This window comes from Onychostoma macrolepis, chromosome 20 (assembly GCF_012432095.1).
Source record: "Onychostoma macrolepis isolate SWU-2019 chromosome 20, ASM1243209v1, whole genome shotgun sequence".
Taxonomy (NCBI): Eukaryota; Metazoa; Chordata; class Actinopteri; order Cypriniformes; family Cyprinidae; genus Onychostoma; species Onychostoma macrolepis.
This window is the reverse complement of record NC_081174.1, coordinates 12,391,694-12,407,115: the sequence shown is the minus strand read 5'-3', so window position 1 is coordinate 12,407,115 and position 15,422 is coordinate 12,391,694. Positions and strand designations below refer to the sequence as shown.

At 38.8% G+C, this 15,422-nt stretch overlaps 1 protein-coding gene across 4 annotated transcripts in view; it reads left to right on the top strand.

Moving 5' to 3' along the window:
- Positions 1-15,422, top strand: part of cdc42bpb (CDC42 binding protein kinase beta (DMPK-like)) — a 73,965-nt gene that overhangs the window by 51,523 nt on the left and 7,020 nt on the right. For 2 of the 4 annotated variants that reach the window (XM_058755062.1, XM_058755064.1), the window contains exons 15-34: positions 138-243; positions 345-469; positions 681-786; positions 3,121-3,269; positions 3,499-3,596; positions 3,817-3,896; positions 5,478-5,528; positions 8,250-8,333; positions 8,632-8,706; positions 8,850-8,955; positions 9,098-9,234; positions 9,397-9,536; positions 9,856-9,937; positions 10,037-10,253; positions 11,160-11,222; positions 11,301-11,897; positions 12,917-13,014; positions 13,102-13,186; positions 14,721-14,841; positions 14,932-15,049. In XM_058755062.1, the coding sequence (XP_058611045.1) occupies positions 138-243; positions 345-469; positions 681-786; positions 3,121-3,269; positions 3,499-3,596; positions 3,817-3,896; positions 5,478-5,528; positions 8,250-8,333; positions 8,632-8,706; positions 8,850-8,955; positions 9,098-9,234; positions 9,397-9,536; positions 9,856-9,937; positions 10,037-10,253; positions 11,160-11,222; positions 11,301-11,897; positions 12,917-13,014; positions 13,102-13,186; positions 14,721-14,841; positions 14,932-15,049 (2,638 nt within the window). The remainder of the gene's footprint in view (positions 1-137; positions 244-344; positions 470-680; positions 787-3,120; positions 3,270-3,498; positions 3,597-3,816; positions 3,897-5,477; positions 5,529-8,249; positions 8,334-8,631; positions 8,707-8,849; positions 8,956-9,097; positions 9,235-9,396; positions 9,537-9,855; positions 9,938-10,036; positions 10,254-11,159; positions 11,223-11,300; positions 11,898-12,916; positions 13,015-13,101; positions 13,187-14,720; positions 14,842-14,931; positions 15,050-15,422) is intronic. The other 2 variants (XM_058755063.1, XM_058755065.1) reach the window with 1 other exon arrangement.

Genomic DNA, 15,422 nt, shown 5'->3' with positions numbered 1-15,422 from the left:
CCAACCATTCACTTTGAAATTAATGTTTTTAATTAAATAAAAAATATCACAATGTAGATTTTAATGCAGCACTGTCTTCAGCCATTAAAAAACCTCATATCGATCACTAATTCCAGAACTATTTGTAATATACACAGGCAAACCGAGATGGACGAGGCCATGGGTGCACTGAAGGAGAAGTTTGAACGTGAACGGAACCTTCTGAGTGAAGAAAACCGTAAACTCACTTCAGAAACGGACAGGGTAGGACACCTTATTTCATATTGCAAGAGGCCACGTTGAGTATCAGTTTTTGGAGTAATATTCCGTCCTTGACACTGATCCTGAAATCTCCTCCCCTGCAGCTCTGCAACTTTGTGGACAAGCTGACGGCTCAGAACAGGCAGCTGGAGGACGAGCTCCAGGATCTGGCATCGAAGAAAGAGAGTGTAGCACACTGGGAGGCACAGATCGCTGAGATTATCCAATGGTGAGAAAGACCTCCCTCACATTCATTTGTATGTGGCTCCTTTGTAGCCATCAAAAACTACAATTCGCCAAAATAAGTGTTCTTGTGTTTCCTCAGTGGTACGTAAAAGGATTTTTGGCTGAATTATATCTTGAACTGCAATAAAATATATGTCTTGGATTGGTGACATTGTGGACAAATAGCCAAATTTATGACTGTATATATTTTGTAGGGTGAGCGATGAGAAAGATGCACGTGGCTACCTTCAGGCTCTGGCCTCTAAGATGACGGAAGAGTTGGAGTCTCTGCGTAGCTCAAGTCTGGGATCCAGAACACTGGTAAACATCACTAATTTTGATTCGATATTAAAAGAGGGGAATTTACGTTGTTATCTGAGAATAAAATCGAGTGATCAATTTTTCCAAGAGCTGCATAATCAAGCTTTCACCACTGAACTCCCAGTTAAACAGCTGATCTGCTGCTATGCTCCAGTTTTAGTTTATAGGGCATCTGTTATGATAGAGTGAGACTTCTAATTTTGTCAGTGAGTGGAAATCTCTTTCTCGCTCTCTCTCTGTAACTCCTTTGAGCCGTAGCACAGTAACATTAGATTTGCTTTAAATAGCAAATCTAATGGAAATTGATTGAAGGGAAGTGACATGTTAATGTTGTAGGTGTAGGAGGTCACATTTGATTTAATATCCTTTTCTAAGGAGGTTAAAGACTGACTGTAGGAGATTGGAATTAGTGCCTTCCCCTCTTGAATGTGCCGTTTGTTATTGCCATAGTGTGGGATCTGCTGCTGATAAACTATTGATTCACAGCCCTGAAGGTTTGAGTTGAAGCCACTGTCCAAAGATGTGGTCAGCATTGCTTATTCTCAAATTGAACTAATTGGCTTAATTGCAGGGTTGCTACGGGATATGGCACAAATAGAAGTCAATAGACTTTGGCTATTGAAGAAGTTTGCCATAAACTTCCTTGGGTCATAGAGTTAAAAAATTACAGTTTGAATTCATTAAAATGCCATGTTGTGGTTTTGTTGATTTTCAAAATAATTTCTGTAAACAAAATTCAGACATTTCTTGTCGGAATATGACTGAACATTACTTTCTACTTCCTCAGATGTGTCTCAAGGAATTAAATTAATAGGCCGTTCAGTCTTAAAATACACAACCGTTCAAAAGTTTGGGGTCAGTAAGATTTTATTTTGAAAAAAATATATATTTTTAATTATTCAGCAAGGATACATTCAATTGGTCAAAATGCTAGTAAAGACATTTCAAAAACATTAAAACTTTTAAAAACATTAAAAAAAGTACTGTCCTCAAACTTTGGTAGTGTATACATTTAAATAATTGTGAGTATTATTAAAGTCAATAATTATTATAACATTTTATTTAGAGATTTAAATATATATATTAATATACTTTTGTGTAAATTTGAATTACTATATCAGCAAGGCCCTGGAGTAAGCATGCCAACCCAGAGGTCAATGGTGGCACCTCGGGTCACCAAGAGGGTGAGTGTATCCATCAAACCTCCAGTCAGTGTGGAGAAGTTCCAAAAAAAAAGGCAGCGGAGCACAAGATTGTTTTTTTGTTTTTGGTTATTGGCCAATCAATCTGTCATTCATCTGTCCAGATTACTTAAAAGATGGTTTGCAAACCTCTTAGGGTTGGAAGATTTTTTACAACTGAAATTTCAAAGGACAGATGAATGAAAGTGCTGCATCAGCTCTCCTCATTGCTGATCATAATTCATATAACATGGAAAACATTTCGGATAAGCTCGCTTCCATTGTTCTTATGAGGTCAAGTGTGTATACCCTTAACTTTCCGCTTGCACGCTATTGGATGACATCAAATCAGTCATGCTGAGAAGTCATTAACTCGATAAGCTTAAACAATAGAGTGAGTGCTGCAGTATTAGGTCTAATTGTGAGCATGTTTGAGAGCCGCACTGGAAAATACACGCAGCTCAAATGTAAAGCTGATGAGTTCTGCCAGGAACACTCCCATGAACGCCCTTCACTGCCTCTCACTTCCCATCAGCTGTAGGAGTGCAGTCACTTCATGTGTTTAATCAATGAAATGGATGTAATTCTCTTCTTTCATTCCTCAATATTCAGCTGTCTTTTTTTTTTTTTTTTTTTTTTTGTAAATTACTGTCTCGTCGCCACATAGCTCATGGAGACAAATGTTGTCTTGTAGCCACACGTGTAAATAGTGGAGCATTGGTGACAGCTGAGATCAATAGCTATTAAACTGTTGGAGATCTAAGATAAGCCCTCACGAGCCATCGGATTTATGGGAAATGCATCTTAAGGGATTCCATTCCTGTGCTAGAGAGGATTTACGGTATCTGTTATATGATGCAGTGCATTTTTTCCATGCATGATGCTGTCTCTGTGCTTTTGAAGAGCGTCTTGTTTTTATGATCATCACAAAACATTGAGTAAATACATCATTGCACTGCTTCTTGACATGGATTTTATAGTCCACAGACAACAACAAAAGTCCCTAAACAAACATAATATGATATGGATTTAAATTAAAATGGAGTAAACTGATTGATCGCAAAAGTTGTTTTAAGACCTGCAGCATCATAGAGTATGCAAAGTCTCCTTTTTCTGGCTTCTTTTCAAAACATGCATCTCCTTTCCTTGACAGGATCCTTTGTGGAAGGTGCGCCGCAGTCAAAAGTTGGACATGTCTGCCCGTCTGGAGCTGCAGTCGGCCTTGGAAGCTGAAATCCGTGCCAAGCAACTGGTTCAGGACGAGCTGCGCAAGGTCAAAGCTGCCAACATCTCTTTCGAGAGGTAAGTCTTTGAATCTGCTATAATAAGCAACCTTTTAATTTATTTAGATTGTTGTTCGAAGACTCTGCTTCTGTTTAAATAAACTGAGCAAATGCTTTTGGGGACAATAGCCGGTAGCCTGGGGCTCGCTGTGTGTGTTGCATGGGACTGGTTCACTCTTATGTGCAGATTACAAAAGGACACGTTATTAGTTAAAATGATCTTACTTTTTGGACTTTCTCGCCTACAGCAAACTGAAGGATACAGAGGCCAAGAACAAAGAGTTGGAGGAACAGTTCGAGAATATGAAGAAGGAGATGGAGGACAGCCGCTCACGATCAGACAAATGTGAAAATAATTATACATGTTATGACTTTGCCCTTTATATGCAAAACTTACTTCATATGATAGACTTATTGAGTGTCTATAAACTATGAGGTTGCATATTATCTCAACTTTTTAAGGAACGTCTGAAGAGAGTCTTATATAAATGCTGCCAGTTGTTGAACTAATCATTTTTCTATAATTCTGTATTTCTCCTGACAAATTTTTTTTTACTTGACTGTAGGCCTGAAACTTCATGACTTCCAGGACTCCATCTTTGAGTACTTCAATACCTCTCCCCTCGCCCATGACCTGACATTCAGAGTAAGTTTTTCTGATAGTATCTGGTCATCTGCTACTACATTACATGCATTAACAAGCCTCTCTCCATTCATTTCATCATCCTAATGACTTTCTACCTCAGAAAATCAGAGACCTAATAGACCTAATAGTTTATCAAAGCAAAAAGGTGACGACAGTCTAAACATTAGAGTATATACACGTTTATGAATGTCTAGCAGATACTGGAGACTGGTTCTGATGTCCCTGATCTACTTGGTTGCCTCAGGCATCTGTATTTTTACACTGTCCTTTTTCTTTTTGATTGTTAGTTTGTTGGAACGTGTTGAAATGCATCTAACAGTTTTTTCAGCATCTCACACCATGAGTGATGCATTTCACATATCTACAAACTCAAGTGAAACTCAGCTTTTGGCAAAATGTACTGCTCTAATGTTGAAATGGGCCATTCATGTGATTCATGCAAATCCTAGGAGAGTTTTCTTTTATTATATGAATGTATCTCTGAAGGGAACTGACCGTCTTTAGAAAAGTATTCCTTTTCATCCTACCTCCATATGATCCCTAATAAAGTGGTGTTTATAAGCACTGCCCTGATTTGTCTACAGAGGCATCAAGGGTAACTGCTCTCGTTCTGTTTTTCCATAAGCGCCACCTACTGTAAGAAAGAGAATTTGAGAATTTTCTTTCCGCCCGTCTGCCGCTTTTGTTCAGATCAACGCGAAAAATAAATATAGTGATTTAATATAATGTGTAGTAATTTATTATTTTGACTTTTCTTAAAATTATTTAAAGGTTTTATTTGAAATGTGAAGTTGCCTAAATTGATTTTTAACGTCATTTTATGGTTTAGGATGTTACCGTAGACACTGGAATTGTCGAAACTACATTTCTACCTAAACATAGTTCTATTCTAATTTCAGAATTTTCTTAAACTATTGCTACTGCTGATTCCAATATTTTTTTTGAAGATTTAAAGAGTATTGATGGGTGTTATTAGATACAAAATATCTAAAACAAATAATGTACCTTTTTTGCCCGTCTGGAGTTCCCAGGTTTGATTTCAAATGTTGTATCAAGCTCAAAATCTTAAAAAATACATATCTAGATGACTGCAGTCAGTTCCCGCTGCTTTTGAGCTCAAAAGTGAGTCCCGTGTTGACCAGCCCCGCCTTAGCCTACTGGTGTAGATGTGTGATATGAGGCTTCCTGCCCTGCCTCATCCTGAAATCACCAACTCCAAACAGTTATTATGTAGCTTTCAGTCACAGTTTACATTGGAACAGTAGCTGATGACTAATACTTCAGTGATGGATTTACTACAGTCACTGAGTCAGTTCAGTTCATGTCCAAATGGTCCATCATGCTTTGATTGCCTCATCAGAGACCAAGGCAACTGGACAATTTTGCAAGTCCTGATGCCCATCTTTCAGTTGAATGAAACTGCTTCCTTATTGCAGTGCATTAAAGTCAGATCAGGTTGACACATGTAGCCAGTCTGTATTTCTGAGACTCGTGGGAATATAGGGAACGACCTAAAGTGAAAGTTCATAAAGACAAAAGCTGTGTTACCTGTCATCTTATTTTTGTCCCCCTCAAAAAAAGGACTCTGTCTCCTCCTCATCCGCATCTTCTCTGCTTGCATTTTGGGATGAAGTAAGTTTGCTGAGCAAAGCTCCTCCCTCTGTGAACTTTAACCTTGGCAGGAGTGATCTGTCAGCAGACAAAGTGTCTCAAAAGTCACATTGTAGTTCATCTTGTGCTTTGTTTGCCTAAATAAAATGGCACTCACATTACTTACTGTATGTTAATCGTTCCTGACTCACCATTTAAGGCCAGACATGTTTGACCATATAACTTATATTCAGCCTAACCAGCATGCCCCTCAGTTTGTTACACCTATTTTGTCTGCTGACCGTGTTCCTCTGCCATATTGCAACCAGACCCTAGATCCAATTCAGTCTAATTGTAGGTGCTAAAGGTTAGAGACTCACGTTTAGCATCCAGCAGTTAGTATTAACCACCTCCCCACTGCCTTCTAACCTCTTAAACGGCTAATGTGAATAACGTCACTCTCCATTTGTCAAGTCTGCAAATGCACTAAGCCGTTAGTTAACTCTTAGAGCCTGCTAGGACTATAAACATCCAAAATTTAAATTGAATGACTAAGGCAGCCACCCGTAAAATGAATCGAATGAAATGAAATGAATGAGACATGATTAAATTGTGGGAGTTCTTTTGCGAATATTTATAACCTAATATAGGTGATAATGGTAAGTATGTGCTTGTCAGCTAATTGAACATCAAAGTAATTCTCAGAGGAAAAAGTGCTGTCAATTAATTTCTTAATGATTTTAATTACCTGCCGGTCTTTATGCATCTTAATTTTTTTTTGTATCACCCTTAATTGATACCGTTGTGCATTCACATGTTGCACAGATACACATATCAGTATGCTTTGTTTAACAGTATTGTATTGTGCTTTGTAAGTATTATTTGTGCATAATTTTGGGGCTTAATTGCAGATAATGTTAGCCAAGGATGGTGTATTAGTTTACAAATGCATCCCGAGATAAATTATAGTTGGCATAGGATTCATTAAGATTCTTTACACACACACACACACACTTTTGCATTTTATATAACTTTGAAATAATCTTGAAAAAATGTATCATGGTTTTCACAATGATATTAAAGCAGCACTGTTTCATCACTGATAATAAGAAATGATTCTTGAGAACCAAATTCAGCTTTGCCATGATGATAATGTATCTTTTTATTAATAGGTATAAACCTCATGCTCATGACTTTCACGAGTTAGCACATGACTTCTGAATGCTTATTAGTTATGACTAATATTACATTTCGTAAATGTCATCTCAGTCTAAGGGTGGGAGATATGGGAAAAATATCATATCACAAATTTTTTTTTTTAGAAGTATCACGATTCTTTGTCATGCTGGTTTTACTATTTTGCAAGTTGTCTGAGCATTACAGCCAAACTAATTTCCCTATTATAAAGCCTTTCAAGGTAACAAAAAAAAGAATGGCAGATATTTTGGCCAAAGTTTTAATAACAAAGATAAAATAATGACAAAGATACACATTACAACTACACATAATATACAAATAAAACAGTGTTTTATTTTCAGGTACAATAGGTGTATTTAGCAGGAGCATTCAAGAAATTGAATGAACAAATATAAAAATAAAACTCTATATAGACCGATTCCTAAAGCAACTGTATCAAAGTTCTTCAGTCAAGAGCAATGAGTGATTTTTCTCCGTGTTTTGTTGTTTTATTAACGTTAAAGTAATAGTTCACCCAAAAATAAAAATTCTGTCATCTGTCTGTCAATTCTGTCATAGTGTTTTATTTTTATACCACCATTTACTCCCTCAAAAGTTGTTTTAAACGTGAATGAGTTTCTTTCTTCTGCTGAACATAAATGCTGTTTTGAAGGTGGAAAACCAAACAATTTCTGGTCCCCAGTGACTTCCATAGTATTTTTTTTCCTACTATCAAATTCAATGTGGACCAGCAACTGTTTGGTTACCCACATTCTTCAAAATAATCTTCTTTTGTGTTCAGCACAAGAAGGAAATTAATACAGGTTTGGGACAACATGACAGAGTAAACAATGAAAGAAAATTAATTTTAGGGTGAACTATCCCTTTAATTACAGTCGGCTGCATGTTTAATTGGCCTACTGTCACTTTAAGACCTGCACACATCAAATACACAGGCGCATACACGGTTTTTCTCTCAACTGTTTAGTTTCATTTTAGACATAACCAACTGAGTCTATACGTAGACCTTGTGTGTTTTGACAGTATTAGCGCAAAAGATAACTTAGTTCAGTAAGCAGGCGCTGTTTGACAGGCTTTAGTGCGCGCGCGCGCGCGCGCTTCGGGTGTATGCGGCGCTCAGAAAAAGCACACGTCAGACCAGCGCGCGAATGAAACAGTTAAAAGCACATGCAAATAATGAGCGAGTAACTCTACCGCTGAGTTAACGCTGATGTGAATGCATGTGGCGTTGTACAGTATATGACTGAGGCGTCAGAACTGCAGCTGATAAAATGTGCGCTGTAGCACGATACTACGATATTTCTTCAAAAGCAGATTTTGAAGACATTTTTATCGTCCACGATCAAAAATCGTCAAATCAGACCCCTATCTCAGTCGCACTGTGACATTGTTTGCGTGACTTGAATCTGTTAGTATAGCTTTTTTGGAGAAACTAAAGGATGTTTTAAAGCTTTTGACCTCATCTGCTGCCCATAAAGATACCATGTAAGTGGAATAAAAATAGCCCCACAGCAAATGTTGCATACGCATTTTGAGCCGTTTCCCAAATGTGGTCTTTTCCCTCAGACAAGCTCCGTCTGTGATGTGGATGCCACACCCCAGAAGACAGACATCCCTACTTCCTCCCCATCAGTGGTTTCAGAGCAGGATGTGAGTGTCCACCTAACACTTCCTATTACATTCTGCTGCTGTCAGACTTCCTGTCTGATACATTGGCCATTGATTTAGTAATTTCCTGAGTAGTAATGGATATGACAAAGCTTAAAAAAATCGAAAATGCTGTAAGATTAAGAAACACAGACACAAGTATTCAAATATACTTGTTTGATATTACACATTTTTTATATATATATATATATATATCTATCTATCTATCTATCTATCTCATTATTATTTTGATAGAATTTATGTAGCTTTTATTTATGGAACTGTTGTATTACTCCTTTAGGAACCAGTCAAGCCTCAAGCAACCACCCCTGCTGCCCCTTCTCCAATCTATCAGCCCACACTCATCGCACCAAAGGTAAAACCACCATATGATGTGTCTGACTCATCATTAGCCTGTGTCCATTAGGTCCTTTAAGTCTGTCAGCATATTATTATTGGCTTTTCAACGTCAACATGCATTCCTTCCTCTAACTGTTAACATGTTGTTTATATCAACAGCCTAAAGCTCATCAGCTGAGCATTAAGACTTTCTCCAGCCCGACCCAGTGCACTCACTGTACCTCCCTGATGGTGGGCCAGATCCGACAGGGCTACGCCTGCGAGGGTGAGCTGAGTTTTAATGAAAAATGAGATCAGAGATGGTGCCTTAAAAATGGTGGCTTGGGGAAATAAGGAGCTTTTGATCTCTTGATGCCAGTTTCACTGAATGTTTGGTGATTCTCTCTCCCTCCCTGAATTTCTTTTAGTATGCTCTTTCATCTGCCACGTGTCCTGTAAAGACAACGCGCCCCAGGTTTGCCCCATTCCTCCAGAGCAGGCCAAGAGGCCTCTGGGTATTGATGTGCAGAGGGGCATTGGCACAGCGTACAAAGGTTCTGTCAGGGTGAGGATGATAATGTAGTAAAGTTTCTCTTCTTAAGGGTTGAATGATGAAATGTCAATTATTTTTCTCACCTGAACACTTGCATTGAACTAGATAGTATTTCCTACTGAATGTTTTACTAAATATAAATTGAATTGCAGTGTTGGTTTGCTGCTCTTTCAGATCCCGAAGCCCACAGGAGTGAAGAAGGGCTGGCAGAGGGCATATGCTGTAGTGTGTGACTGTAAGCTCTTCCTCTATGAGGTGCCAGAAGGGAAGACCACTCAGCCTGGTGTGATGGCCAGTCAGGTCCTCGACTTGAGGTCAGGATTAGTCACGTTCTCAAATCATATGTACTTATTCACATGCTCACCAAGGCTGCATTTATTTGATCAAAAACACAGTAAAATCTGTAATATTGTGAAATATTATTAGTATTACACTTTCAAACAACAGTTTTCTTTTTGAATATATTTTAAAATGTAATTTATTCCTGTGGTGGCAAAGCTGAATTTTCAGCAGCCATTACTCCTGTCTTCAGTCTCACATGATCCTTCAGAAGTCATTCTAAGATGCTGATTGGAACAAACGGGAATATAATATTAAGCAGTATTTTTCATTTTTTCTTTCTTTTCCTCACAGAGATGAAGAGTTCTCTGTAAGCTCTGTGTTGGCATCTGATGTGATCCATGCCAATCGTAAAGACATTCCCTGCATATTTAGGGTACGCTCCAAAACATGTCCTCTTCCTTAAATGATTCATTGCTATATTTGCCTAATCGTGCATCCTGATCATTAACGGTATTTGCCCTGAACTGCACAGGTAACATCATCCGCTTCGAACTCTCCAGTCCGGCCGGTGCCTCTGCTGGTGTTAGCTGAGAGTGAGGCGGAGAAGAGGAAGTGGGTGGGCATCCTAGAGGGGCTGCAGAACATCCTGGCCAAGAACCGCCTGAAGAACCGTGTGGTACATGTCCTGCATGAGGCCTACGACAGCAGCCTGCCTGCCATAAAAACTACACTCTCTGCTGCCATCTTAGGCGAGTACAGCGTTATGGAGATTGATACTAATCAGTCAGTTAAACGAATCAATGTTATGGTCCACTTTCCCGCATTTTCAGGAGAGCGACAAGCATTTCTCGACATTGTTTACATTCATTTATGATGATCAAAAATGTTGCTTTTTTTTGTCCATTATTACCCTTATTTGACTCTGTGATTTTGGTCAACATTTTATTTTAATTAAATTTATTTATTAATTGTTAAAAACTGTTTTATTTAGTTGATCTATTTTAAACCATTTCTAATTCTTGTTTAATTATGACCTTGAAATTAGTACTTTGATACTTAATACTTTAAGTCTACTTAAGTAAAATTAATTTGTCACACCAGGGGACCATTTAAAAGAAATTGGCGAATGTCAAAAGGTAAATAAATATATATTTATGAATAGCTTCTATTTTAAATGTAAACTTCTACGTTTATATTTTATATAGGTTTTTAACATAAAAAGGTTCTTGCAGGGCTGTTCTGTAAGTAATCATTATTGAATTTCTGTTTTTATTTGTCATATGTTTTCATTTCCTCTATGAATATATCAATATAAATGCCATTACAGTTGTGCATTTCGACATGATTTTGTCTTTTTATAATATTAATATTTTAAGAATAATATCCAGTATTAATATTTGCAGTCTTTTTACCTAGGAGTAACTTTATGAACAAAATTATGAAGGAAAGGACTTTAAATGGAGGGGCAAAAATTGCTCGGTTTATAAAATCTAAAAATCTTCATTTGGTTTTGAATATGAACGGAAGTCCTGTGAGTTTGGAACAACACAATTTTCAGTTAAATTTTTGGTTGAACTGTCACTTTAAGGGTTAACACATCGTATTCACAAATATTCCATTCACAAATCATATCTGTCCTGCTTTTGTCTCGACAGATCGAGAACGAATTGCGTTGGGGACAGAAGATGGCCTGTTTGTAGTCGAGATCACCAGAGATGGTATGAGTACTCCGTATAAAGATTTAGTTCTTCAGCATTATTTTCACTATTATTAATTCCCCATGATCCTTTTTTCAGTCATTGTTCGTGCTGCTGACTGTAAAAGAGTCTGCCAGATTGAGCTCATGCCCAAAGAGAAGATGGTGGCCCTGCTTTCTGGCCGCAACCGCCATGTTCATTTATACCCCTGGGCGGCACTGGAGGGTGCGGATGTTAATTTCGATGCCAAGTTGACAGATACAAAAGGCTGCCAGGCTATGACCATAGGTACCCTACGCCCCGGTGGCCCAGCGTGTCTCCTAGCAGGTGTGAAGCGGCAGGTCATCTGTTACGAAATCACTCGCGTAAAGCCCCATCACCGTAAACTGTGGGAGGTGCAGGCGCCTGGTACCGCCCAGTGGCTGGGAATTATTCGTGATCGGCTGTGTGTGGGTTACCCGTCGGGCTTCGCTCTGCTGGCTATGCAGGGAGAGTCGTCACCGGTGAGTCTGGTGAGCCCAGGAGATCCCTCGCTAGCCTTTTTGGCCCAGCAGCCACTGGATGCGCTGCACGCAATGGAGGTGGGGGCCAATGAACTGCTGCTGTGCTTCAGTCAGCTGGGAGTGTACGTGGACGCGACAGGACGACGCTCTCGAACGCAGGAGCTGATGTGGCCCTCCACACCGCTTGCCTGCAGTAAGTGTTTCTAAAGGGATTGTGTGGGAAGTAAAACATAATTGGTGAAAGTATCTAAGCAACGGTGTGTTTACATGTTTTCAGCCCTCCTGAAATTCCAGTGTTTTTCATGTGTAGACTTGGAGGAAGGGAGTAAGCAAGAATAGAGGAGAGATAGCAAAGCAAGGAGGAGGTAGAGAAGACAAAGATGAGAACTGGAGGTTTAAAATAGGTTAGGATATAAAAAAATTTTATAGTGTAATTCTCAAATAGTTTCTTTACAAAATCTTATGAGTTAGCCTAAATGACAGGTGCCAATCCAGTGATTCTGGTCAATACCGATAAGCCAATAATTAGATTCATGTTATGACCAATAAATGGTCTATACTGTTTTGTCTAAAAAAAAAAAAAGAAAAGAAAATGAAGCTAAAAAAGGAAAATCAATTATTTTAAATGCTACAAGTGGATGTAGGTGTCACGCCATTATAATGTACACTCAGAAAATGGATATTTATGGATTACATTTAACAGTGTTATTCCATTTATTAGCATTTTTATAGATTAACTTTGAGTGATAGATAAGAAAGTTCATCTAAATGTAAAAATAGAGGACATGTAATGTGAGTTTAGTCTTGATAAGTGAATTTGTTTGATGGTAACCATTTCAACTTCTAATTTGACATGGAGTAAAAGAAAAGAAACCAAAACTTGAGTAGGCAAACATTGGCTGTTCTCATTAAGGAAATTAGTGCAAGGCTTTATCAAACCGGAAAGTAAGAGGCGGCCATGGGAAAGCTGTGGCCAACTCCATTATGGATGTGAGAGGAAAAAATGGGCGGCAGTAAGCAAACGGGAGCAGATAAGGACAGTATTGTGGAATGTAGCACATTATCAGTCAGAATAGTGAGCAGCTATCCAGCCTCTGACCCAGTTTGAAGGCACGTCAGGCAGTCTTTTGAGAACAGCATCTTGAATGATTCGCATAGTGCATTATTCTGATCATGAGTATGAGATCTCAAACCCATATTTGTTATTTTCAGGCTCAAACGCGAACTACCTTACGGTGTACAGTGATTATGGAGTAGATGTGTTTGACGTCCACACCACAGAATGGGTCCAGACCATCTCATTAAGAGGAGTAAGTGAAGGATCCTAATTTTAGGGTTTCTTAAAGCTGTTTGTATTAATTATTTAAAGCTGATCAGACTTTCACCTGTGTCTGTAGATTCGGCCCCTGAATGTGGAGGGCAGTCTGAACCTGTTTGGCTCTGAGCAGCCCCGCCTCATCTACTTAAGCAACAACTCCTCAGGTCTGATCCCACCACACACACTTCACCATATAAACACACATATCTCCCACACACTGAACCTTGTGTCTGCTTCTCTCCTGGGGGCGAGTTTATTTCTTCACGCAATGTTGCCAGAGTCTCTGATTACAATAGTCCACCTGTGAAGAAATGTGTCCTCCATTAAGTGGTGTCAATCACTCCCACCTACACAGACACTGACGCACACATGTGTATATATATTAGCAAGCCCATACATGCTAAGAACTCAGCAATGTGGAGATTTTGATTCATCTCAGTGACTTGAATTTATTTTAATCTGTTCACTAGAATGATTCGTTCAGTGGCCCTGACTGCCGATTGCATCATTATGCCAGTATGTGATGACAGTTAACTTTGAATGTTACGAGTCACTGAATTATTCACTCAGCCAATTTTTCGTGACTAAATAACTCTTAAAAAGTGTTAAGCATCATGAGATTTTTTTTTAATTAGATGTCTTGTGCTGTTTTTATTCAGACTCGAAGCTTAGCAAGTGGTCGTATTTGTTCAGTACGTTCAGTGCTTCTTGACAGCAAGCTCATGAATGCTCTTTTTAAAGTCCTATTTTGATATCTCTCCTCTGTGAAGCACATGCTTGTTTTCCTGCCTTCGGTAAAAAGGGTCTATTACTTGGAAGATTTTTTTTTTTTTTTCAAAAACACTGAGTCAGTAGAGGGAAATGAATGAGGACTAATTATTTACTAGATTTATTCAAAAACACTGAAAGAATCAGTACATAGAAGTGAATGAAAATGATTTATTCATTTATAAGATTTGTTTGAAAACTTGATGCGAGTAGATAGAAATGAATAACAAGATTAATTCAATAACACTGAATCAGTGCATAATGGTGAATGAGAATTTGTTCATTTACAAGATTTGTTCAGAAACATTGTGAATCAGTGGATAGAAGTAAACAAGAATTATTTGTTCACTTATGGGATCTGTTCAAAAACACTGAACAAATGAATCAGTGAGTGATTTGTTCTCACTGTGTTTGTGAGTTGTTTAAAAACACTAAATATGAGTTATTGATAGAAATGCGTCAGTACACAGAAGTAAACAAGAACTATTTGTTCACTTATTGAATTTGTTCAAAAGACACTAAATGAATCAGTGAGTGAGAATGAATTGTTCACTTACAAGATGTGTTCAAAAACACTGAATGAATCCGTACACAAAAGTGAATCATTTGTTCATTTATAGAATTTGTTCAAAAGCTCTGATTTGTTCACAAACAAAACACCACTAGGTCTCTCCATTAGTCAGGCCAGGTAATGAAATGTACAGCTCCACCCTATGTGGTTCATTTACAATTCACTTCCTGCCCACTTTGGCAGATTGCCCTCTTGATAAAGATGCTTTTGTTTGGTAAACTGGAATGACCTCATTTGTCACACCTCCTCTAGGCCCGCTGCCAACAAGTTCCACAGTACGCTCAGACACAGCGGCTTTAGAGCTCAAAAACCCAGGACAACCATCTTTCTGAACCTCATTCACACTCTTGTTTCTACAGATGGCTGTGATCTGGCCATCCCTGAGACCTCAGACAACAGCAAGAAGTTGATGGTGAGGACACGCAGCAAGAGGAAGTTCCTTTTTAAAGTACCAGAGGAGGAGCGGCTGCTGCAGAGAAGGTCAGGTGGCTTCAGGAGTAAATCTCTCACACTGCTGCACTCCTGCGCTGCTCCTAATCCATGTGACGTTGTTTCCGTTTTCTTCAATAGGGAGATGCTGAGGGATCCTGAAATGAGATCCAAGCTGATCTCCAACCCCACCAACTTCAACCACGTGGCTCACATGGGCCCAGGCGACGGCATGCAGGTCCTCATGGATCTTCCTTTGGTAATGTCTTAAAGCTGGACATTGGGAGATCAGCTTCAGCTGTTTTGAGTTTGTTTAAATGTATAAACACACTTGATGCTAAAAGCTAAGGGCCCTTTCTTGGTAACATACAGTTGCCATTTTAAAATCTGGATGGGACGACCCATCAAGCAGAAGATTTTTTTTTTTTTTTTTTTTAAATCCCCATCCTGCCAATACCAGTGTCACCACTGTGCCCTTGAGCCTGGGTTTCTGAAAGGCAGTGTTTCTGAACTCTGCTGCCTGAGTTCCCTCCACACTCGCACACTGGAAGTGTCTCACTAATCTGACACATCCAATTCAGGTCATGAAGCCACTACTAAGCCAGTTGCTTGAAGCAGGTGTATCTGCTAAA